The sequence below is a fragment of the Cibotium barometz genome, chromosome 53, assembly GCF_041138505.1.
Source record: "Cibotium barometz isolate CiBa-2024 chromosome 53, ASM4113850v1, whole genome shotgun sequence".
Taxonomy (NCBI): Eukaryota; Viridiplantae; Streptophyta; class Polypodiopsida; order Cyatheales; family Cibotiaceae; genus Cibotium; species Cibotium barometz.
Genome location: NC_141098.1, coordinates 27,854,439 through 27,879,977, shown reverse-complemented (window position 1 = coordinate 27,879,977; position 25,539 = coordinate 27,854,439). Strand labels below are relative to the sequence as shown.

At 49.1% G+C, this 25,539-nt stretch overlaps 2 protein-coding genes across 4 annotated transcripts in view; one reads left to right on the top strand and one right to left on the bottom strand.

Annotated features, from left to right (window-relative positions):
• LOC147608478 (uncharacterized) overlaps positions 1-25,539 on the bottom strand; it is a 96,287-nt gene that overhangs the window by 62,620 nt on the left and 8,128 nt on the right. The window lies entirely within an intron of this gene.
• On the top strand, positions 7,546-8,638 carry LOC147608479 (uncharacterized). The gene is made up of 2 exons (XM_086788994.1): positions 7,546-8,095; positions 8,214-8,638. The coding sequence occupies exons 1-2, from the start codon at positions 7,546-7,548 to the stop codon at positions 8,636-8,638; spliced, it is 975 nt and encodes a 324-aa protein (XP_086645120.1).

Genomic DNA, 25,539 nt, shown 5'->3' with positions numbered 1-25,539 from the left:
CAGCGAAACGGTCGTACTGCCGTAAAGCAGTGAAACAGTCTTGAAAAAAACTGCTCGTTTTTTACTGTTTTCTTTGCCCGTTTCTGATCATTTTTTTCGCCTGTTTTTCCGTGCGTGTCTCCCGTTTGTTGTAGCCGTTTTTTCATCATAATGGGCCACATGGCCTTGGCCCTTGGATCCCTTTAGGGCCTAGGCTTTCATCTCTATACTAGTATCTAGAGCCTTGAGGCTTGGCCCTTGTATAAGAGCTCTCAAGCTCTCTCTCTCTCTCAAGGCTCTATCTATCTCCCAAGCTCTCTCTCTCTCTCAAGGCTCTATCTATCTCCCAAGCTCTCAAGCTCTCTCTCTCTCTCAAGGCTCTATCTATCTCCCAAGGCAAGAGAGCATTCTATCGCGATGGCCGTGTCATCATCAATGGCAAGTCCACCGATTAGCGCCAGGCGGCCTATGGGACATCGGCTATGGAGGATCTAGATTCACAGATACACATAGAAGTTTGGAACTGCAATGGAGCACTTTGGACACATCCTGGGAGGATGGAGGAGGCCATGGAGGGACGGGACATCATACTACTTACAGAGACACCCAGAGAGGGGGCTACCCAAAGTAGAGGGCTATCAGTGGGAGATTACATATAGGGAGACCACACGACAGAACACATCGAGAGGATCTGGAGGTATAGCGGTACTCTTCAAGCGAGAGCTACAGGAGCGCCTACAGGTGGTAGCACGTGACCAGGAGGCTAGATACATGTGGATTAGACTGCAGCTCTCAGCAGATAGGGTGTTATACATTGCTCTATGCTACTTCTCTCCTAGAGGATCGAGATATGCCATGACAGCAGAGGAGGAGAGTAGAGGGGAGGGGGTCATTGGGAGAGTCACCATATGCAGCCCTTTCATATGAGATCATACACTACTCCAACCTGGGGCAAGTCCTCCTTATGGGGGACTTCAATGCACGGACACAAAGCCGACAGTGCGACATTTATGATTTCGAGCACCTCGAGGTGATGCACACACTAGAGGTGGAGGACACGAGAGCTTGCAGGGTGTCAGAGGACATGGGACCGGATAACACCAAATATGGTCATCACTTACTTGAGCTGGGAGCGCGACACCATCTCGTTATTTATAACGGGATGAGACAGTGGCAGGATTCAGGAGCACTGACATGCTTTCCACCATGGGGGGGGGGGTAGCACAATGGACTACATCATGGGGTCCATGGAGACCACACAGGCAGTGACATCTTTCACCATCCCCCCCTGTCCTATTGGTGCAGATCACACGTACCTCTTATTGTCACTTGTCTCACTGGCGAGCTTCACACCAGCACCCACACAACCCACACAGGCATCGCATACAACTTTCTACTTCACCCATGACTTGGCAGACATATATGAGCATCATGTATATGACGGGCTATTCCAGATGGATCCCCTGTCACCTCTAGACACACTCAACACCCAGCTGTCATCTCTACTACATACAGCCGCCACCCGCAGCTTCCCCCATCATACACACATTGCACACACAGATAGATCTGGGAGCAAGCCCCAGAATCGGTGGTATGATGATGAGTGCAGAGAGCTATATAGACACCTCCGTGCCCAGAGAGCACTAGGGACCATTACACGGAGACAGCCGAGCCGACATATGAGGACCCTCACACGCCGTAAGAGGCGTACATATGAGGCACACTACTGGGATATATACCACCTACTCATGAGCAGAGATGCAGTCACTGCATGGCGCAGGATGAGAGCGCCTCGCCCTCGTACCCCGATTGAGGATCCACACACATGGCACACATATGCAAAGAGCCTCTACCATATCCCTAAGCAGCCGCCCATACCACAGCCACAGGAGTCCCGCCCTACCACCTCTACTTTCTTTACCGCCTCGATGGTAGAGAGAGCTATCTGCCGGTTACAACATCGGAAATCAACTGACCACACAGGTATACAGAGTGAGCATCTTATTTATGCAGCTGACACACTAGGACCCTTTGTTGCTCACCTCTTTAATAGGGCACTAGTGGAGGGCCTACCAGCTGAGTGGACTATGCACACCATCGTGCCTCTCCACAAAGCAGGAGACATGCTAGACCCCAGCAACTACAGGACTATCATGATTGGTCATACATTGGCCAAACTTTATGGCGCAGTGCTCGAGGCAGAGTTGAGCTCATATGCAAAGGAGGAGGGACTGCGAGCACCAGGGCAGGCTGGATTCGGACGAGCTTTTTCCACTATTGACCATATATTCACTCTGAAATGTCTGATTGACCAGGCTAGGGCGCGGGAGAAGAGATTATACTGCTGCTTTGTGGATTTCCGCAAAGCATTTGACACGGTGCCACAAGAGAGACTCTTCCAGCGCCTACAGTCATTGGGGATCCCATCAGAGATGATTTGGGGCATCTATGCTTTATATGCGCAGGTCCTCGGGCACATACGATGCCCCGGGGGGCTATCTGATGTTATTTCTAGCACCATAGGTGTGAAGCAAGGATGTCCACTCTCTCCTACACTATTTGGGCTATACATCGATGAGGTGGCTGACTTCATTGGTCACAGTGGTGAGGACGGGGTAGACATCTCAGGTACCACAGTCCACATTATGCTATATGCAAATGCTATTATTCTAGTCTCTGAGTCGCGAATGGGACTACAACACCATCTCCATGCACTCGATGACTTCTGCACACAGAGGGGGCTTACAATGAACCTTGGGAAAACCAAGGCCATGATTTTCCACCCCTCAGGGCCGGTTCGACGACATGCCATCTTCACACTAGCAGGAGGACAGGTAGAGGTGGTAGACTCATATGTGTACCTCGGGATTACATTCACGACTCCGCCAGGAAGATTTACTATGGCACAGGGAGCCAAGGATAGACTCACACGAGGGTATGCAACTCTAGCCATGCTAGAGATACAGTGTCACTAGGCACACTTCCGGGAGCCCCGCACGAAGGGGTGGCGCCGCTTCCGCCGCCGGCAGGAGCCCCGGAGCAGGCGGGCGGGGACCTCACAGAGGTCTTAACCAGCCTCCGTTCGATTTAAATGGTGAGCTTCCGGTACGGTAGATCAGGGACCAAGGAAGTGGCCTATGAGTGAAGCGCTAGGTGACCTATGAAGGAGCCTAGAGGGTGCTGACCATACGGTGCTCGGGCTCTGGGTCGCCGAAGATACCCACACGTGCGTTGAGGAAGAAAACTGGAACAAGGAGTTAGAGTTGTTTTCTGAACTCGGGCATGGATCTGGTTGATTGGCCTTGCTGGTCCTCTAACGGATGAGTCCATGGCTCTTTTATATAGATCTATTGGTTGATCTTGCTGATCTTCAACGAAGAGTCCATCTGGATTTTCTTATGTGATTATATTTCCGGGTACTATGAGCTAGGAACTATTGAAAAGGCCCGTGAGTGAACAGGTGGTGAGCGTTCTGGTTGCCAAGGATGCCATAGGTACACCGATGAAGGAATGATTGGAAATTGGAATTCAAGTTGGATATTTTGGAGGATTATGATGAGTGACACTATGGTTTCATTAAAAGATTGTTTTAAAGACAACTGAATCTGTGAAACAGGCAATTTCATATTGGGTGTGTAAGTGGTGTGACTATCTTGAAGTTTTCTTGAAGCGCCGGCTAGGGGACCTGGGAACTCTTTTCCCTGGTACCCGGGGCAAAACATAACAAGAATTTAAATGGATCTTATCACTATAGTGGTTGGTTGGGCGGTTGGCTAACCCATGGGATTGGATGGGGTTAGGCTGGACTGATGGATCCCTAAAATGAGACTCAATTCTATTATGTTACGATAGATGAAGTAAATCCCGGATAGTCTTTGTTCTATGGAAAAGAATCAATAGATGTGCCTCTTGATGAGGAAAAAAGCGTTGATCTCTATGATCCAAGTGCAAGTCTCTTCCTTGATCTTACCATGTGACTTACGGGTTTGGTCGGATCAGTTTGGTTAGTTAAGGCTCTTGACTACGTTAGAATAAAAATATCCTCGAGGAATCGCCTGTCTGCTGGGCGAGGGAAGTTTTTCTGGGTTCGGTTTTGGAAGATCCGAGGGATTAGTCTCTTATCCGGATATCCATGGGTAAGGCCCCGAGTGAAAGGTTCTACCCTGCGCAAGAAGTGCTACTTCGAGAAGAAGCAAGACTTTGGTATCAAGGATACAGGCCTATGGTTTATGGATACAGGCCTGTTTCCATGACAGATAAATCCACATATGCACCATCAATCACGATGCCAAAAACCTAGAGAGAGAAAGATAGAGGATGTGCCAAGCAATCCCTGAATACACATAGGTCCAAGATGAAGAGCAACACACATCTCTTCCAAGAACATCATCCTGTGCATCTTAACTTGATCCTCTCTATCCAAATCTCGTAAACAAAGCTTGCTTGCGAAGAGAGAGAGAGAGAGAGAGAGAGAGAGAGAGAAACCCCTTGGCTGTTAGCCCCTCAGTGCCTCCTTCAACTCACCTTCTTCCCAAAGAGAGAGAGAGTCGTTCTCTGCTGGCTGCTTCCACACATGCAACCTCCCTACATCCGCCTGGCTCCTGTTGCTAACTGCAGCCCATATGCGCAGCCACTTGGTCTTCCACACGTGCAACCTCTACTTGAAACCAATCTGGTTGCTTTTTGCTGACAGTAGTCCATGCTCAGCCACCTAATTACCTGCCTGGCTGCCCATGTGCAGTAGCGCCCTGCTGTAGGCCATGTGCATCAGCACCTTGTCAGCGCCCAGCAACAATACTCGGCAACAACCCATCCATGCAAGTGCAGCAACACCCGTTAGTAGCAGTACCCGACAGCGGCGGCTGTACCTGGTGGCGGCAGCAGTTTCTGATGGTGGCGACAGCAACTGGTGGTGACGGCAGCAGCAATCGCCTGACTCTTGCGCAGCAACACCAGCACTCGACGGAGACGGCGGCAGTACCCGGCAACGGCGGCAGTAGCAGCACCAGGGACGGCGGCAGCACCCCTGGCGGTCAGCAGTACTCCTGGCGGCGACAGCCCTGTACCCGACGGCACCTGTATCCGACGGCAGTAGTACCTGGTGGCGGCGGCTGCAGTAGTCGGCTGGCTCCTGTGCAGCAGCACCAATGGCGGCAGCAGTAGTCGTTGGCGGCGGCAGCACCCCAGGAGGACAGCAACTACGATGGCGACAGCAGCACTTGCTTGACTCCTGCGCAACAGCACCACGTAACCCACCCGGCCACGGCGACCACCCATACGGCAGCTTCCACACACAACTATCTCCCATACCACCACCTCATGCTCGCCACCCTTCAATCTTTATAAGCGTGCGATTCAAATTGCTTTTCTCAAAAAGCCAAAAGCAAGGATCAAAAACGCATGCTCTTTTTTTTTTCAAAAATAATGTTATTATCATCAAAGGTTTTAAAAACCTTATAACCTCAAAATCCCTTTTGTCCCCTTTCACACTTGGGCTGGCCACACTTATGAGTTTCCTTTTCACATTCAGCTGATGCCTGTCCACACTGTGCATCCCGTGCCCGTGCCCACCTGCTTGTTGTCCAGAGGGAAAAACGCAGGGTCGTAACAGAGAAGATATGCAGACTATGCCAGGAGGAGGTTGAGAGTGAGGAACATTATGTATGCAGATGCAGAGCATATAGTGTCATTAGAGAGAGATACACCACCATCTTCAGTGGACATCCCTCACTCCGCCAGATCATGGAGTCCGCAGACCAGCACAGATTTGGCCAGTTCTTGTTAGAGACACAGCGCCACAAAGAGACACTGATACGGACTCATACCACAGGGAGAGGTGGGCAACAACTCCAGCTCACTGATTTCTTCCAGAGATCTATCCCAGTGCCTACCCTGACACAGGAGGGAGTTACACTTCAGCGCCCTGCGGATCTCTAAGCCAGACGGAGACCGAGAGCACCAGGCTACCAGACTCCCAGACTACATCAAAGGGAGATCCCAGAGATAAGGGCTCGACATCAGCACCATAACCAGGAGCGGCTAGCTCACTTACACTCACACCCGGAGATCATGCTCCGAGGTATTTTTGCCTCGCCATCGCCTATGTATCACATATTACACCCCCATTATGGTACTGGTTGGAGCTAGACAGATCTGCATTGCATTCTTGTATACCCTACACATATGGGATGCATATTGAGCCTCTAGCAGTAGTGCTCCATCCATCACACCCCCCCACTAGCTCGGTACTTTCATACTTTATTTCATGTTCATTTTGTCCTTTTTTTTCCTGGACATCCAGAAGACATTGACAGGTGTACATTGATTTGTCTCATAGGTCGAGTTCGGCCTCTAGTAGACGTTATTACAGCTTTCTTTCTTTCTTTCTTTCTCAAGCTCTCTCAAGCTCAAGCTCTCTCTCTCTCTCTCAAGGCCTACTACCTAGAGCTGAGGCTCTAGCCTCTCCCTCTAGGCTCTCTCTCTCTCTCTCTCTCAAGATCTCTTTCCCTCTCTCAAGCTCTCTTTCCCTCTCTCAAGCTCTCTCTCTCTCTTTAGACTTTGCCACTTTGGCAATGAGGTCTGGAGGAAAGGAAAAGCATGACTTTATACACCACCACCGGTGAGAAACCTACCGGTAATTCGGGGTCATGGAAATGGATGTGTAACTTTTGCGGGAAGGGTTACACAAGTAGCGTCACAAGGCTCCTTGCACATGTGTCCAAGCTTGGTGGGGAAGTGGCGCCATGCAAGGAGATTCCCCAAGAAATTGCGGATGGTATAGTGAAGAAGTACTCGCTCATCCGCAACCAAGGCAAAGGTGGAAGTGGGGGAGCTTCCATGTCCGGTACCTCCGCATCCGTGACTCCTTCGCCCATCCCATCCGGCTCCGGCTCTATCTCAGGCGGTTCCAACTTCCAATCAAAGAGGCCAAGGGAGGAGAGCTCTCCGGTTTTGAGGCAAACCGCCATAGGTGCAAACATTAACAACCTCACCTATGTGAAGGCGAAGATGAAAGCCGCGAATGAGGAGATTGCACGCACGGTGATAGATTGCAATCTCTCCTTCAATGTGCTCAAGGTTCCACAATGGCACAAAATGGTGAAGGCCATTGCGGAGGTGGGGCCATCCCATGGTGAATGGCATGGTATCACCTACCATGAGATGCGCACCACCACGCTTGATGATGAGAGGCAAAGGATCAACGACAAACTCACACCCGTGCGGGAAGGATGGGCGAAGTATGGTTGCTCTATCCTCTCCGATGAATGGAGTGGTCGGAAGAAGAGAGGTATCATGAACATCCTTGTTTCATGCGCTCTCGGCACATACTTCTTACGCGTCGTGGATACCGGAAAGGCGGGGCAAAAAACATCGGGGGACTTTATCTATCATCACATCCGGCAAGCCATCATAGAGGTATGTACTATGTACTATACTACTATCTTCAAGCTTCTAACTTCTAAGAATGTCATTGCATTTGTCAAATTGCCATTGTGTTACTTGTAGGTCGGCGGACATGAAAATGTCATTCAAGTCATCACGGACAACGCATCCAATTGCCGTAAAATGGGACACTTGGTAGAGGCGGAGTTCCCATCCATTGTATGGACTCCTTGTGCCTCCCATTGTCTAGACCTACTCATAGAGGATGTGGGGAAGCTAGAGTGGGTGAAGAGGGTGGTTGCACAAGGCCTATCCATTGTGAATTTCTTCACAAAGAAGGTAAAGGTGCTTGCTATGTTTCGCGAGCAAAGCGACTTGGAGCTTAAGATGCCCTCTTCCACGCGGTTTGCCTACATGTGGCTTCTCTTGGAGCAGCTATACGACGTGCAACCGAAGCTCCAAATGACCGTGGTCTCCCCGGATTTCGTCGCATGGCTAAGGGAGGAGTTGGTGACTAGTGCGAACGAGGTCCAAGCCGTTCAACGGCTATGCATGAGAGAGTCCTTTTGGCGCGAGGTGCGTGCCATTGTCATTGCGGTAACTCCCTTGTATAGGGTTTTGCGCATGGCCGACATGGAGGGCTCCACATTGGGGCTACTCACCCACTTCATGCGAGAGGCTCTAGCGGAGATTCGTGCGACCACCGTGCTTGATGAGGAGGACCCCGACACTCCTATATGGAGGGGATTAGGTAAACGGTTAAACCCATGTCCCATGTTTTCAAATCTCGTTTTCACATCTCTTTCTTGTTCCTTAAAGACTTAACCTTAAAGTGAAATTTTTGCATTCTTGGGATCCCACCGAGCCTCCACTCACTCCGCGACGCGATTCGATCGTGGCGCTTGTGGAGAGGTGGTGGCGATGGATGCATAGACCTATCCATGGTCTTGCAGCCTTGTTGCATCCCGCTTACAAAGTGCTCTTCGCCGATGAGGAGCTACTTTCCGATCGGGATGCCTACTTGCCAAGGATACTTTCTGTCCACGAGCAAAGAGACTTCCTCCAAGAGCTCATTCGGTATAATGATCAGAGGGGAGCCGCTTTCCCGAACCCACTTTGCTCGAGTAGGGAGTCAATGGTCCGGCCACTTTTTTGGTGGGAGTCGTTTGGTTATCAAATGGCTCACGTACAAAAAGTGGCTTTGAGAGTCTTGTCACAGGTGACTATTGAATATATGGTGTATACTCTAGTCTCTAGAGTCGTAACTACTAACTAGTTCTTACATTCTAATTTCTAATTCTCTTATTTTTCATAGGATAGCTCTTCGAGGGCATGTGAGAGGAACTGGAGTTCCTACTCACTCGTACACACAAAGATACGAAACCGTCTTAGCACCATGCAGTTAGAGCGGCTTGTATATTGCCATGCTAACATGTGCATGGTGGAGAAGATGCATGACATGGAGATCTCCAAACAGATAGAGATCTCAAGAGTTCAAAGTTCAACTCATTAATAATGATTTATAAATGCATGTGCCATGACTAGAGTCTAATAATTTATAAATGTTTGAACTTTACTTTCAAGTGAATGTCGACAAGTTAAAGTTGACAGTGGACACTCTTAAGAGTGTCCACAAGGAGCGAGATCTAGATGAGGAGGCCATATATGCCAATCTCTATAGGGGGCTAGAGGAGATTGACTGTCGAGTTTCCCGTACTTGTAGAGGTCGCGTAGCTAGAGGTAGCACACAGGTAGGAGGTCGCGAATGCACTGTTCGGCGCCCTACTTCGACCCCGGTGGCAACATATGTGAGGCGTGGCTCCGGCTCGACTTCGAGGAGCACTTTAGCACCTATTGCTGAAGAAGAGGATGCTCCTATTGCACGCATCAAAGAGCCCGAGTACGATGACGAGGGCAATGTCCTTAGCGAGGGCAGTTTTGGGTTGGCCTCTGATGATGGAAGCACCTCTAGCGAGAGTATTCCTTCCACTAGTGATTTCTCTGAAGAGGAGGACTAGAGTCTAGACTCTAGTCTCTAGAGTCTAGACTTTAGACATTTTTGTACACAGTGTTGTGACTAGTCAGTGGTCAAATACACTTTTTTGTATTTCTTATTGTAGGCCGTGGGCCACGACTCTTATTTATGGCATGTTCAGTGTTCATTGTTCATGACTCTTGAGTTTTTTTACTAGTTTATGTCATATGACAAATTACAACTTCTCTAGACTTTGCATCTCTAAATGTGTACAAATATCTTTTTTTCAAGTGTTTTTTAAAGTGGATCGATCGTACCTCAATCGAACTTATTTTTCAAAATTTAAAAGTCCCGTACTGGAACCGTTTTTTCGTACCTTCGTTTAAAGGGATTATCAGGTAACTGACAAATCTGAATGAGGGCAGAGGCCTTGCCCTGCGGATGACCTTGTTTAGGCCTTCGTTTCTTCCTTTTTGTGGAGTGGTGGCTGGAATCAATCTTAAGTGTGACCTGAGCAATATTGGCTAAGGGGCCAGGATGAGGTGTGAGGGAAGACCAGTTAGACATCTCTTCAAGAGTGGTGAAAGAAACTGACTGGGAAGGTGGGGCGTGAGCAACCTGACTATTAGCTCGCCACTGGGAGGAACATGGCCAAGTAGAACCATTTCCTTGTTGTTGGGTCCTTGGAGGGGAGCTTGGTAGAGTAGGTGCAGGATTGCTACCCCTCTGGATCGCCAATTGGGGGCATTGCTACCACCTTGGTTGTTTTCGCAGGTGGAGGTAGTGGGGTTGGAGTTGTTGCCTCTATTTTCCTTGTTTTTAAAAACACACTCATCATCAACATGGCCAGGTATTTGGCAATAAGTGCAAAATCTATTCTTTTTTGGGAATATTTTGCCAGTAGGGAATGGGTGTGGAGGCAGGATTTTTGGAATCAGTGTGGCTGCCAGCAGATTTTCCTTGATTTCCTAAGTTGCTATTCCCTTTCCCTTGCTGTCCTTTTTGAGTAGAGGTTGTATTGGACACAAGGGCTCCCTCTTGAGTGGAGGGAGAGGATGACTTCTTGGAATGAAATTGGTCATGCAACCTAGCGAAACGCAAGAGTTGGCATTCACACTCATATAGGTTAGGCATAGGCTCTAAACTAATGGTCTGTGTGACAAAAGTAAAGAAGCTAGGAGGCAACTTGTTTAGAAGAGTGATAACCTGATCTTCCTAGGACTTGGCACAGCCAGTGGTGGCAAACTCGGCGTTAAGGCGCCGATATTCGGTAACTTTGACGGTCAGGTCATCCCCTTCTTTGATAGAGAAAATTTGAATTTGATACTCAAGATCAATGCGACGCGTACGATCATGTGCGGCATATCTCTCGGCGAATGTGCCCATCTGTCAGAGACATAGGGGCACTGCTAGAGTTGTGAATGGAACTTGGGCAGGAGGCCTTGCATGAGCTCCACTATAGCAGTGGCATTTCTAGCTTCCCAATGGCTGATGACATCAGGAGGTACTATAGAGAAGGGTGTGGTTTTGGTTCAAGGCCCTTTACTAGGTTCCAGGAACCTTGGGAAGTGAAAACTTCTTCCATAAGATTAGCCCAGGTTGTATAATTAGACCCGTTAAAACGAGTCTTTTCTGTGAAAGCATTTCTAGGCATAGAAACATGAAAGGAAGATGGTGGGGGAGTCCAGGAAGGCTGGTGTGTCCATAACCAGAGCGTAAGTGTTGAGGAGAGAAACTTGACAGTCCACCAAGACCAAGCATGGATGAAGGACCTCTCGAGGGTGCTCCATAAGATGGAATCAAGTTTTGGGTACTCATCATAGGAGGAATACTAGGTTGAGGTACGAAACCTGGAGAGGGCACACAATTGGGAAAAACACCAGTGCCAAAGATGGGTTGCATTGGAATGATGGGTGGGACCGCAGTGCCAGAGGGCGTCGTGTTAAAAGATAACTGGGATGGGTAGAAACCATACGCAGGACCCAAAAGAGGTGCAGGCAGTGATGACTGCATGCCAACACTAGTAGGAAGAGGTATGGGTTGGGAGGGAGGGTTTTGAGTTTGAATTTGGGTAGTATTCCATAACACATTAGGAGTTGGAACAATAAGTGAACCAAAGGAGAAAACAATGTTACCTCCTTGAACACCAAAAGTCGGAGAGTGAGTTATACTCCTAGACCATCCTCTATTAGGGTTCACAAAATGCCAGGGATCGAGGGTAGTTGATGGTACCGTTTGTTGAACCTGTGCCACAAAAGAAGATACCCATGGAGAGTTAGGAACATACGTACTAATAGGCACATACGAACCTGACGCGGTCACCAACAAGGATGATGATGGATCTCCAAACGATCGAGGAGGTACGTGTCCTTCCTGGGAAAGAGTCCCATACCGAAGTCCAGTTTGTCAGCTAGAATGAGAAGCAAATCTCTCCAGTTGAGGCTGAATACCTGGGTCCAATACTGGCACACTGGCTATGGGCATGTATCCTCCTCTTGAAGTAATGGCTGATAAGCTCGGAGAAGAAAAACCATATGCTAAGGGTGTAGAGGGTGAGTGGGTAAAAGTAGGCTGGTCGTCTCCCAATGAAAGACCTCCAACAGGGCTCTCCAGTGAATGAGGAGTTCCATCCTCTGTGTGATCTATATCAGAATAAGGGGAGTCAATATCTGGTATGAAAAGCAAATCTCCGGAATCAAGGGTAGACGATCCACGGTGTGTACTTTCTAGGTCTTTGATCCCTTTGCTCACGATAGCTCTGATACCAAAGGACCAAATATATGAAAGATCAGAGTAAAACACAGTATGCAATGGTGATGTGAATATAAAGGATGAAGTCCAGTACAGGAGCTCTATGTGAGACTCCGAATAAGGAAAAGAGCTGCTGTCCCATAAAACGCAGTTAACAGAGCTGGAGTGACCCTGATGAAGGTGCTGATATAAGCCTGATGCAAACGCTGAAGACAACCTGATGTAGACAATGAAGTTGATGTAGTCGATGTAAACGATGCTATGAGCCTGATGTAGGCGATGAACTCCAACAACAGTAGGCGATGCAGGAGAACCTGTTGTAGGCGGTGAAAACGCTGTGGAGAGGCTAATGTAGGCAGCCAGACCAGCAGCAGTTAACGCTGCACATGAACTAGCTGTAGGCGGCAACAAGCAGCAGTTAACGCTGCGCATGAACTAGCTGTAGGCGGCGACAAGCAGCACTTAACGCTGAGCATGAACTAGCTGTAGGCGGCTGATGTAGGCGGCCAGAACTGATGTGAGCCGTCTGTGTTCTGACCAGCATGGAGATGGCGAGGCACTCTGAGATGTGAAGTCCACGAGGTATCCAACCTGCGATGAAACGCAGAAAGGGAAAAACGCACAGCGCCAGGACCACATAAGTTGATGGATGACGAAAGCAAGAGGCGAGCCTCATATTTATATGATGTTTTTGCTCGGCCAGCATGGGAGTCGGCCATCAAAGGAGTCGGCCCTTTTTGGGCTGGGTAAATACCTGATTTAGGTATGTTTTCACACATCATCTACCTAGGTACCCGAGATACCTGATTTAGGTATGTTTTCACACATCATCTACCTAGGTACCCGTATTGGGGAGATACATTCTAGACATACAGCGCCACAGAGAGACATTATTACAGGCTCAGACAGCTCCAGAGGGGGGGCGACAGACACAGATTACTACATTTTTTCAGAGATCCATACCCCTCCCAGCCCCTACACGGCAGGGAATTACTCTCCAGAGAGCAGAGACACTTAGAGCCCGCAGGAGACAGAGGACACCTGGCTTTCGGACACCACGCCTATACCAGAGAGAGATGACAGAGATCAGAGCTCAGTTTCACAGAGAGGGTGCGGAGCGACTGGCTCGCTTCAGAGCACACCCAGGCATGTTCTTCAGGGAGCTGTGGACACCCCCTTCACTGATGTATACCATTTTATACCCCCAGTATGGTACAGGATGGAGCTAGCTAGGTTGCATATCATGATTGTATACTCCATGCATATAGCTTTGCATTCTCCTAGTAATAGAGCTCCATCCCCTGCACACCCAGATTCAGCTTTTTTATTCAGTACTTTTTCATTTTGTTGGGATGACAGAGGATACCCCATACAGGTACTCCGATTTGTCTCATAGGCCGAGTTCGGTCTTTTGGAAGACATTAATAAAATCTTTCTTTCTTTCTTTCTCTCTCTCTCTCTCTCTCTCTCTCTCTCTCTCTTTTCATGTCTGGGTTTTGCATCAGTGGTGTTTAGGGCTGAAAGAAGACCCCCAGAGCTTCCACATGTTACGTTGGTATCAGAGCATCAGGCTCAGCAAAGCTAAACATTGATTCAGTCCCATATGATGGTGTCCAGGTCCAAGGTACAGGAAAGTGCATGGATACGAAGCCCAAGGCAAGGAACACAAGATCGGGAAGAGCTCCCAGGAGGTTTGTTGGTGGTGTTCCACAAAGCCAGAGGGGATGGCAGTCCTGTGAGCCAAATAGGTTCCCATGCAACGGTCCTAAGGGAGGATTATCCTCCAAAGCGTGATGTAGACTCATTTCTCAGGAATGAAGACCAAGACAGTGTTGAGAGTCAAGGCAGGAATGGATTGGGGACTGGAGGGAACAGATGCATAGATATTTTTTAGAGTCAGAGTGGTTTTGGAGACCGGGCCGGGTGTTCAGTGAAAAGGGTTGCCAGAGTTGGATGGGTGACAGAGGGACTCCGGGAATAGAGTGGGATGATGACAGTCATCCAAGAACAGGTTGGAATCCCGTCATCAAGTTTAGTAGAGGGGGATGTCATGTGCATGAAAAATGCCATGTACATTCTCAGGGCTAATCCAGAAGGGGCAGCCAAGAAAAACAGATTAAAGACTAGGACATGGAGCACTGTGTGAAGTGGAGACTTGGAGATGACCTGAAGATGCTGTCGGCTGTGTACAGGAGCTGTCGGCTAAACCAAAGAAGTACACAGGAGCTGTTGCTGAGGCGGCTGCAGGCGCATCTTCATGTTGCGATTTAGTATCCAGTCTGCGACTGCTAGTTGGCCAGTTCCCCAAGGAATACAAAGGCCTATAAATAGGCAAAGAGGCTCCTCATCGTAATCATTCACTCCCATAAGGGGTGGGTCCTTAGGGTCCATATTAGGACTAGATTCTTGGGTGTCTATCACCTTTTGTATGAAGGCAGCCTAGGGCTGCAGATTTAGGTACCTTTTTGTACCATCAGAATATACTGAATTTCCATCTCTCTCTACTCTCTTCATGTCTGCATTTTGCATCAGATTGTTTCCAGTGGTGTTTAGGGCTGAAAGAAGACCCCTAGAGCTTCCGCATGTTACAATACTGCATCTCGGTAAACCCCAACTCTCACGTGTAAACTGATATCTGTACATGCTTTGCATCTGCATACATAATGCTCCTCACTCTCCACCTCCTCTCTGCACAATCTGCATACCCTCTCCTCTCGGGGGATCCGTGCTGCTCTGCCAGTCTCAATCTCTAATCAGTGTGATGAAACTCTGAGCTGACCAATAGCCACTCGGGAGCCGTGTGGTAAAAAGCCCTCCATGTATCTAGGCCTCTCTATAAATCCATCATCAGTGATACTCATGAAGTGATCTCTGTAGTATAGCATCTTCGGTGGAAGAGGCTGTGTAGGCGATATCCATGTCTCTCGTGTATAGAGCTGCCATAGATCCTGTCTCAATACTCTGTTCCTCTCACTATGAGAGAGACGGATATGTGGTGCATCCCTGTCATACTGGAATGGTGGTAGATGATCCATGTCTAGGCCATGCTGTGAGAACCAATGTGTGACCTGTGCATACCATGATCCTCTGTCTCCTGCCTCAGCCAACTGTCTAGATGCCTGAAAAGCTCTGTATGATAATCTGTCCTGTGGCATATCTCTGAATCTGTCTAGCAGGCATATAGTCTGAAATATGGCCTCTACCATCATAGGAGGCGCAGCAAACTCTGCTCGGATAATGTCATGAGGTACTGACGGTTTGCTGCGTATCATGCGTGCCATCATGAGGGCCTATGGTCTCTCTATCTGTGTCCACCAATGAGTAGCAAGGCCTGGCGCCCATACTGCTGCTCCATACATCAATGCCGGTGTGACTAATGTGTCAAATAGCCACCCCTTCGTCCGGGGCTCCTGAAAATGCGCCTGGTGGCACTGTCTCTCTAGCATAGCCAATGCTGCATATCCCCGTGTCAATCTAGCTCTGGCTGCTGAACCCATGGTAAAGCGTGTGGCTGCTGCAGAGAAGGTAACCCCTAGGTACACGTATGATGTCACCACCTCCACTTGGCATCCTGCGAGAGTGAATGTCAGCTGACTCCTGCCCTGTCTCGATGTATGAAAGACCATAACCTTGGTTTTCCCAAGGTTCACAGTAAGACCCCTCTGCGTGCAGAAATCATGGAGTGCATGTAGATGCTGCTGTAGACCACCTGGGGACTCAGACACTAATACAATATCATCAGCATAGAGCATAATATGTATTGAGGTACCTGCTAAATCAACTCCATCTCCGCCTCCCCGTGTAATGAAGTCAGCCACCTCATCAATGTATAACCCAAATAGCGTGGGGGAAAGTGGGCATCCTTGCTTCACACCAATGGTGCTAGCAATAGTCTCGGACATACCTCCTGGACATCTGACTCGCCCAAAAACCTGCTCATATAATGCATAGATGCCCCATGTCATATCTGCTGGTATGCCAAGAGACTGCAGGCGCTGAAAGAGCCTCTCTCGTGGTACTGTGTCAAATGCCTTGCGGAAATCCACAAAGCAGCAATAGAGCTTTCTCTTCCTCACTCTGGCCTGATCAATCATACATCTCAAAGTGAATACATGGTCAGTGGTAGAGAAAGCTCTCCTGAAGCCTGCCTGCCCTGATGAGCGTAAACCTGCTCGCTCAGCATATAAGCTAAGCTCCTGCTCCAGCACTGCACCATAGAGTTTGGCTAGCACGTGGCCAACCATAACCGTCCTGTAGTTGCTCGGATCGAGCATATCCCCTGTTTTGTGAATCGGCACAATGGTGTGCATCGTCCACTCCGCAGGCAAACCCTCTGCTAGTGCCCTGTTAAACAGGTGTGCAAGAAAAGGAGCTAAAGAATCTACTGCATATATGAGATGCTCACCCTGCAGGCCCATATGGTCGGCGGCCCGTCCATGCTGTAGGCGGCGGATAGCTTCCTGTACCATCGAGTGGGTAAAGAAGCTAGCTGTGGTAGGTCGAGGCTCCTGTGGCTGAGGTATAGGTGGCTGCTGTGGGGCATGGTATAGACCCTCTGCATATGTGTGCCATGTCTGTGGGTCTGCAATAGGTGTCGGGGTCCGGGGCTCTCTGAAGTGCCGCCATGAGACAGGGCTATCTCTACTCATGAAGAAATGAAAGATCTCTAGCTCCTGTATCTCTGCGAAGGCCCGCCTTTTGCGGCGAGTAAGTCTCCTCATCTCTCTCCTCGACTCCTGCTCTGTGATGGTTCCCAAGGCTCTCTGTATGCGGAGTCGTGAGTATAGGGCTCTGCACTCGTCATCATACCATCTGTTCTGGGGCATAGTCCCAGGTCTCGCAGGCTCTCCTGAGTGTACACGATGTGGGAAGCTCTGTAATGCAGCCGTGTGTGAGAGAGAGATGCTGGAAATTCAGTATATTCTGATGGTACAAAAAGGTACCTAAATCTGCAGCCCTAGGCTGCCTTTGTACAAAAGGTGATAGACACCCAAAAATCTAGTCCTAATATGGACCCTAAGGACCCACCCCTTATGGAAGTGAATGATTACAATGAGGAGCCCCTTGTATTCCTTGGGAAATTGGCCGACCAACAGTCGGCCAGCCGACTGGATACTAAATCCCAACATGAAGATGCACCTGCAGCCGCCTCAGCCAACAGCTCCTGTGTCCTGTACACAGCCGACAGCATCTTCAGGTCATCTCCAAGTCCCCACTTCACACAGTGCTCCATGTCCTAGTCTTTGATCTGTTTTTCTTGGCTGCCCCTTCTGGATTAGCCCTGAGAATGTACATGGCATTTTTCATGCACATGACAAGTATCTGATGGCTTGTTTGGTGTAGAGCCGCAAAGCCCTCTGGACGAGATTACGAGAGGATTGGCAGGTGTATTACATGCATCCGCCTCATGCGTTTCCCTGCACTATGATCCCTTCCACCCCCCCCCAACCCCCGCAGCACACTACCCCATAGAACAGTTGGTATGATGATGAATGTCGTAAGACACGGGCACAGCTACAGCATGAGATTTCCATTGGGACTCACACACATAGACAGGCCAGGATGATCTTTCAGCGCCTTGTGCGGAGGAAGAAACGAGCCTACCTGGCTAAGTTAGAGGAGGAGATCTACCAACTCTTCTTGGGGAAGGACAGCAAGAGGGCATGGAAGATGTTTCAGGAGAGACAGTCCGATTACTACACCTGAGGCATGGCACTCTTATACTAGAGAGCTGTATGATGCACCAGGACAGCCCCCCACCCCCCCTCCACTAGGAGCTACACCGGCTAGCAGCACCTTTTTTACTAAGCGGATGGTGCTAGATGCGATAGACAGGTTACAGAATGGAAAGGCACAGGATCATGATGGGCTAGTTGGAGAGCACTTCCCATATGCACGCGACACTTTGGCTCTCCTGATTGTACATGTGTTTAATCCTGCCATTTGTGAGGGTTTCCCGGCAAGCGGGACAGAACATACCATTGTACCACTCTTTAAGAGTGGGGACTCCATGGTACCAGGCAACGACAGGACGATCATGATTGGTCATAACTTGGCCAAACTATATGGCTCTATATTGGAGTCAGAGCTGAGCCACTAGGCAGAGAGGCATGGTCACCGAACACAGGGAGAGGCCGGCTTCAGGAGAGGATTTACTACCTTGGATCACATCCTTACACTTTGGGCACTTATTGAAGAAGGCAGGGCACGGAAGAGAAGGATATATTGCTGCTTTGTGGACTTACGCAAAGCCTTTGATACCGTACCACGTGCCATGCTTATGCACAGATTGTAGGACATTGAGGTACTTGAGGATATGCAATGGGGGATATATGCTTTGTATGAGTCTGCAGAGTCTGACTATCCTGGCAGGGGTGTTGATACCCATCTTGTTATATGCAGCTGATATTGTTCTAATCTCAGACTCTCCGGAGGGATTACAGCCCTATTTGGATGCATTACAAGCATTCCGTGTAGATAGAGATCTGACAGTGAACCTTGGGAAAACCAAGGTTATGGTGTTTAACACCACACAGGCATGGGTGATGAGATCAAAGTATCAGTTCACTTTCCAAGGGGAGCCGGTTGAGTACGTCAGGTCATATGTCTATTTGGGAGTTACTTTCACAGGACCGCGTTTCTTCCTGAAGGAGGCAGCAACAACTAGATTAGCTCGAGGGCATGCCACCTTCGGGGTACTTGAGAGGCAATGTGCACACATACACTTTCAGGAGCCGCGCACTAAATTGTGGCTATTTGATACACTTGTCACACGGACCCTCCTGTATGGAGCTCCAATTTGGGGGGCCAGCATACATCACAAATCTCAAAGAGGGACGGATTAGGGACAGAGGCATATGGAGAGACCACTAATTATGATGATTGCCCGCATGATTCAGAGCAAATCATCAGCACTACATGAGATTGTTCGGGCTGAGTTGGGCACCAATAGTGACCGAGGCCCTATTCCAGGCAGTTACCTTTTTACAACGGCTACGGGAGCTCCCTCAGTAGAGGTACTCCCGATTGGCATTGACCTCATCCATACAGTTGGCAGAGGATGGAGATACTCATTGCTGGTATGCTCAGATGAGATCATGATTTGACCTACATGGTTTGCAGATAGAGGCACTCCCACCCTTTCAATACAGCTTGGATTGTCCATTTTTTGGATCTCACCCGCTCAGAGCAGAACCGCGTGATTAGGATGGATATCGTCAAAGTGGACACAGAGAGGACATTGACTAGTCCCCTTAAGCCCTTAGGCACGAAAATGGCTCATTACAAGAGCCATTTTTTGCTCACGTTGGTGTTCTCGAGCGACGAGTTCAGCTTGACGCCGGTCTTCGTTGATCCTGCGTTGGGCTTTCTCATAATCCCGTCTTTCTACTTTTTCTTCTTTCCTTCGGGCCTCATCCTCTCTCCTTTGTTGTTCCATATGAAAGAAGAGGGAGATGTAGTCGGGTGCCTGCTGGAGGCAGAGGAGGACGTGCTGCTGTTGCCTCCAAGAGTTGGAGACGCTCCATGAGCAGCTGATTTTGAGCTCTAAGAAGAGCTATGGTGTCTGCTATAGGCGGAAGAACATGGTCTCCTTCGGGGGAGACGTCTTCCGGCTGATGAGTACTCTCTTCTGTAGACATGATGCTGAAGTCGGTGGTCGTGCCGGAACGCAATCTAACCATCCAAGGATGCCCCCACGCTAGGATACGGTGTGTGGACAATTTGACTCTGATACCAAGGTAATATGCAGCGGAAGTCTTTGTATTGGAAGATCCTGCCACACAAATGCTCACACCGTCTTCTGTATCCTGAGTTTCGTGAGTTTAACAATCCACTTTAATACTTCAAACTTTAAAGAGATGAGAGATATATATGAGAACTATACACCAGATTGAGAGAGAGATATATGAGAACTGTACACCAAATTGAGTCCCAAATTACCCACTGAAGGCCCCCCTATCCCGTTAACGAGATAGTATTTGCTTTATTACTCTAGGCTCAAAATTGAGGGCCAAACTGGGTTGAGTACCAAACTCTGCGGAATCAACATACTGATCTTCTAAGTCTTTTCCAGAGATGTTGAGAATGGTAGACTCCTGGACTGCCCGGATGCTGGACTTTCGACTAAGAGCATCTGCTACTGGGTTATGCTTACCAGGGATGTATTCAATCATACCTCCAAACTGGTGGAAGATTTGACTCCACCTGGCCTATCAATCACTCCACTAGGCACTTGGCATAGTCTGAAGCCACTTAAGTCTTGGTGGTCTGTTTTCACTATGAAAATGTGTCCATAAGGAACATGTTTCAAATGTTTGAGAACTGACTGCTGTTCTAGCTTGCCCTTGAAAGTCTTGGAAAGACAAGAGGGAAACTTGCTAGGAGGTTCTGCTAACTGTGGGATACTGAGTGGGAGATCATTCTTAAAAATGTCTGAATGAGAAAGGAGATCTGCCAACTGAGGGACCGAAGATGATGAGACAGCGGTTATCGATGAGATAGAAACTGTCTGAGCATAAATCAATGCTCCTTCTGCTCCCTTGCAGATAGCTTGAATGGCCTGGAGATGAGAAATCATAGGGATGCCAAGAATGCTCCTATTTGCCCCGAATCATGATAGGCTCAGGCTCAGGAAAACCTTTAGAGATAATAAAGGTGTCTTGCCCCCAATTGGGAATAGGTTCATACTGAATAAACCACTGGATTCCTAAGATCATGTCACATCCCAAAAGAGGAGAGACAATGAAATCTCGCTGGAATGAGGCCTTTTGAACTTGAAAAGAAAACTGCTGTGCCTTCTGGGAGATGTGGGTGCGGAGACCAGGTGTAAACCCGTCTACCTCCAAATGATAGGGCACTAAGGTACAGCTCATGTTGGTAGCCAACTGGGGAGAGATGGCGTCCTCAGAACTGCCCATGTCAAAAAGGATGATGAACTGTCGGCCCTTGGCAGAGCCATAAGCTCAGGTTGCCTCACCCTCCTGCTTAGCATCAAGTACCCCGGATGGCATGGAATGCATAGAAGGTAAGATCTGAACCACATTGGTGGTTGCAGGCGGGTTTGGAGGAGCGAGAGATACTGCGGCAACTGTGGCAGAAGGCTCTTTGGAGGATTGCTCCGCTTGTCTTTTTGGACAATCCTTCTTACCATGCCCAATGGTATGACAGAAAAAACATCTGTTTTCTGACTGATACCTCTTTTGCTCCTCTGGAGGAAGATAACCTCCAGTAATGCGTGCTTGATCCTTTTCCTCAGCGGTTTTCTCAGGCTTGGATTCCTTACCCCCTGAACTAGAGCTAGGACTGTTGTCTATCTGAGTGTCTTTAGAAAATGAATTACCCTTCCTCTGTTGGTGTTTGGTACTGGACTGTGATGACTGCTTGGGCTTGCCTCCGTTCATCTTCATTTCTTCATTTTGAGCGAGAGTCAGAGCCCGATCATATGTACTTGGTTCAAAGTTAGGAACTGTGAACCGAACGAGTCCAATCCACGAATGAATTGCTCCATCTTAGCCTGCGCAGATAGCCCTAACTCATGTGCTAAAGTAATAACCTTTCCAGAAAACTGAAGCACTGGGGATCCGTTCTGTCTGAGTCCATAGAACTCCTCATTCAGACCGGTCATGTACTGGGGCGGGAGAAATCTTGTCTTCAGGTCATGGACAAAGATGTCCCAGTCAAAGGCTCTGACACCTGTGGCCTGGTCTGTATGAATACTAGACCAATGCTGCCACCAAGTGACTGCCTCACCAGTGAAATGGGGAGCCGCTAAGTGGACTTTATCTTGTGGGTCTGTGATCCTAGCTAATGGAAAATGAGCATTAAACTGATGAATAAATTGATTAACTGATGAATGATCACACTTACCGTCATACTTACTGAAGTTTGGTTGATTGCGAATGACGGTGGTGGATGCTGCTGCTGCGGACTGCAGGCTGGTGACACCTATGACTGAGGAGACTGAGGAGAGCTGCTGATACCTCAAGTGTATGGCCTCCTTTTCCCGTTGGTGCTCGAGTAACATACGTTCTCGATCAAGCTCACGTTGGTGTTCCCGAGCCGCGAGTTCAGCCTGACGCCAGTCTTCGTCGATCCTACGTTGGGCTTCCTCATAGTACCGTCTTTCTGCTTTTTCTTCTTTCCTTCGGGCCTCATCCTCTCTCCTTTGTTGTTCCTTTGAAAGAAGAGGGAGATGTAGTCAGGTGCTGCTGGAGGCGAAGAAGGATGTGTTGCTGCTGCCTCCAAGAGTTGGAGACGCTCCATGAGCGGCTGCTTCTGAGCTCTCAGAAGAGCTATGGTGTCTGCTATAGGCGGAAGAACATGGTCTCCTTCGGGGGAGACGTCTTCAGGCTGATGAGTACTCTCTTCTGTAGACATGATGCTGAAGTCGGTGGTCGTCCGGAACGCAATCTAACCATCCAAGGATGCCCCCACGCTAGGACACGGTGTATGTGGACAATCTGAATCTGATACCAATGTGATATGCAGCGAAAGTCTTTGTATTGGAAGATCCTCCGACACAAATGCTCACACCGTCTTCTATATCCTGAGTTTCGTGAGTTTAGGAATCCACTATAATACTTCAAACTTTAAAGAGATGAGAGAGAGATATATGAGAACTGTACACCAGATTGGGTCCCAAATTACCCACTGAAGGGCCCCCTATCCCGATAACGAGATAGTATTTGCTTTACTTTAGAGAGAATGACCGAGGACTGTAGATAAGCCAAACGCAAGATCTCGGAGGATCGGAAGCCTAGCTGAACTGTACACAGCTGTAGAAACACCTCAATGAATTGATCTCGAGCCTATGCACTCTTCCCAAGGGCATGAGGAAAAGCTGCACAACTGAGGCTGAGAAAAGAAGGTGGTGGACTGTTCTAAGCTATGTTAGAATGCTGTAAATGCTTATGAATGATAGAATACCTTTACCACATGACTGGCGTATGCCTGGATGATGCACTGAATGCTGGATACTGATGTAGACTGATGAATCAAGGCTAAAACTGCTGGGAATCTGCAAACGCAGGTCTCTAGGGCTGTTGTAGGGCTGTAACGCAGATCTACACCTATTGTATGAATGAAACGCAAGTTAACAAGGCTGGATGTCACGTGCATCCCGCACTTGGATGCCACGTAGACATTTCTGTACAGAAGGTGCAGGACCTGGGATGGTGAACTGGTCCCATGTGAGCCCAGTCCGGGACGAGTCAGCCAGGGATCCATCTCAGATGTCCGAAGTCAGGTGTGCATTGTCCTGCACAGGAGTCCAAGGTCAGGTGTGCACTGTCCTGCACATGAAACAGTGCCAGTCCGCGCTGTGAGTCTCCCTCTAGAATGATGTCAGTGGTTCTGTGTATCTGGTATGGTACCGGACGCCAGATCACTGAGTAGATTATGTTTAGGACAAGGGGCCAGCCCATAGGGCTACCCCGGAGCTTAGTATGGGCATGGGAATGGTGTGAAACCATCCCCATGAGGGCCAGGAAGGCCCAGGCTGGACCCACCAGCCATGGAAGGGCTGTGGGACAGCCCTAGGGCAAAGATAAGGCTATTTTCAGGAGCATACAGCCTTTAGATGGCTGTAGGGCATGTATGGGGCAGCCCATACAGGCTGCCCAGCCTTGGGATTGTGGACAAAAGTGGTGTCCAGCCAATCAGAAGCACGCGCATCACTTTCAGGCTGTTAGGAAAAAAAGGCAGTATTTTTTGAGATTTAATTCAGCATTTATTGCTGAAATTCCACCAGTCGTGGGACATAGCCTGTTTTTCAGCTGGCCGACTGCTCCTGAGGAGGAGTATAAATAGTGGAGGCCATAATCCCATCATTCATCTCAGTTTTCACCAAGTGCTCTGTCACGTGCATCCCGCACTTGGATGCCACGTAGACATTTCTGTACAGAAGGTGCAGGACCTGGGATGGTGAACTGGTCCCATGTGAGCCCAGTCCGGGACGAGTCAGCCAGGGATCCATCTTAGTCGTCCGAGGTCAGGTGTGCATTGTCCTGCACATGAGTCCAAGGTCAGGTGTGCACTGTCCTGCACATGAAGCAGTGCCAGTCCGCGCTGTGAGTCTCCCTCTGGAATGATGTCAGATGTTTTGTGTATCTGGTTTGCAACTGGATGCCAGACCTCTGTAGGCATGTAGGTTTGCATGTAGAGATGGGGCCAGCCCATAGGGCTACCCTAGTGCGAAGATTTGCACTTGCACTCTTAGTGTGGGCATGGGGGACGTGTAGAACCACCCCCAAGGGGCCAGGAGGGCCCAAGCTGTGCCCACCAGGCATGGCATGGGCTGGAACGGCTGTCGGCCAGCTTTAATGCTGCTGGACAGGCAGCCGACAGGGCTTATACCCCTACCCAGCAGGTCGGCCAGGTGTAGGGAGCAGTCCCACACCTCTGCGCATAGTGCCCAGCAGCCTGGAAACTGTCCAGCAGGCAGGCGTAGAGTGGCCAGCATTTAATATAGTGTGAAAGCATTTTATTGAATAGGACCTAGTCGTGGGGCTTCATGAAGCAGGCCGACTGAAGGATAAAGGGAGTATAAATACTCCAGCCTAGAATCATTGAATCCATCTCATAATTCACCAAGTGCTCCAAGCAAACAAGGGCCAGGACAGCCAAGAGGTTGCTAACGCAAAGGGGTGAAGGACTGAAGGTCAAGGGCAGGTTTTCCAGCCAAGAAAAGGTCAAGTTTCTGTATTTGTTTCCAAATTTACATCATTCTAATAAAGCAAATACACCATCCGTGGTGGGGACCCTACAGAGGGTAATTGGGACCCAACACTGTGTCCTCTCCATCTCCCCCTTCTCTCTCTATTTTCTGCACATCGTCTTTCAGTTTGTGTGTTAATTCCGTCGCGAAAAGAGTGCTGATTTCTGAGTTTTGAAGTACCGATCCTTCTCCGAAGCTTCCGCATATTACAGTGGTATCAGAGCCTACTTCAAGGACAAAGATTCAGCAAAGAAAACGAGAAAAATTTTTCGCTCGTGTGGTTGGTTTTTAGACGCCGGTGGACTACCCCTTTCGGAGTGACTCCTGTCCCTCGAAGGACGGTTGGATTTAGCCTCCGGAAGCCTCCGGAAGCCTCCTGAAGCCTCCGGAAGCCTCCGGAAGCCTCCCACACAGATAGTGGATGGTCAGATTGCGTTCCGGAAAGGAATTGCATTTTCCCGCTATGGCGAGTTTCGGCGACGAGAGAGAACCAGAACCATGGGACCAGAGTGCACCAGGCAGCCCAGCTAGGGCACCCGGCTTGAGTGTCACAGACATGTTCCAGCAGATGATGCGAGCAATCGTAGACCAGACAGCCAAGTTGGATGAGCAGAAGGCGCGGATCTTGGCTTTGGAGGAGCGTTCTCGCTCTCCAGCGTCGCGTTTTCCATCTCCTCCTCCCTCTCCTTCTGTATCCCAGATACCAGATCCTCGTCACAGGGACCCTCTCGCGGGG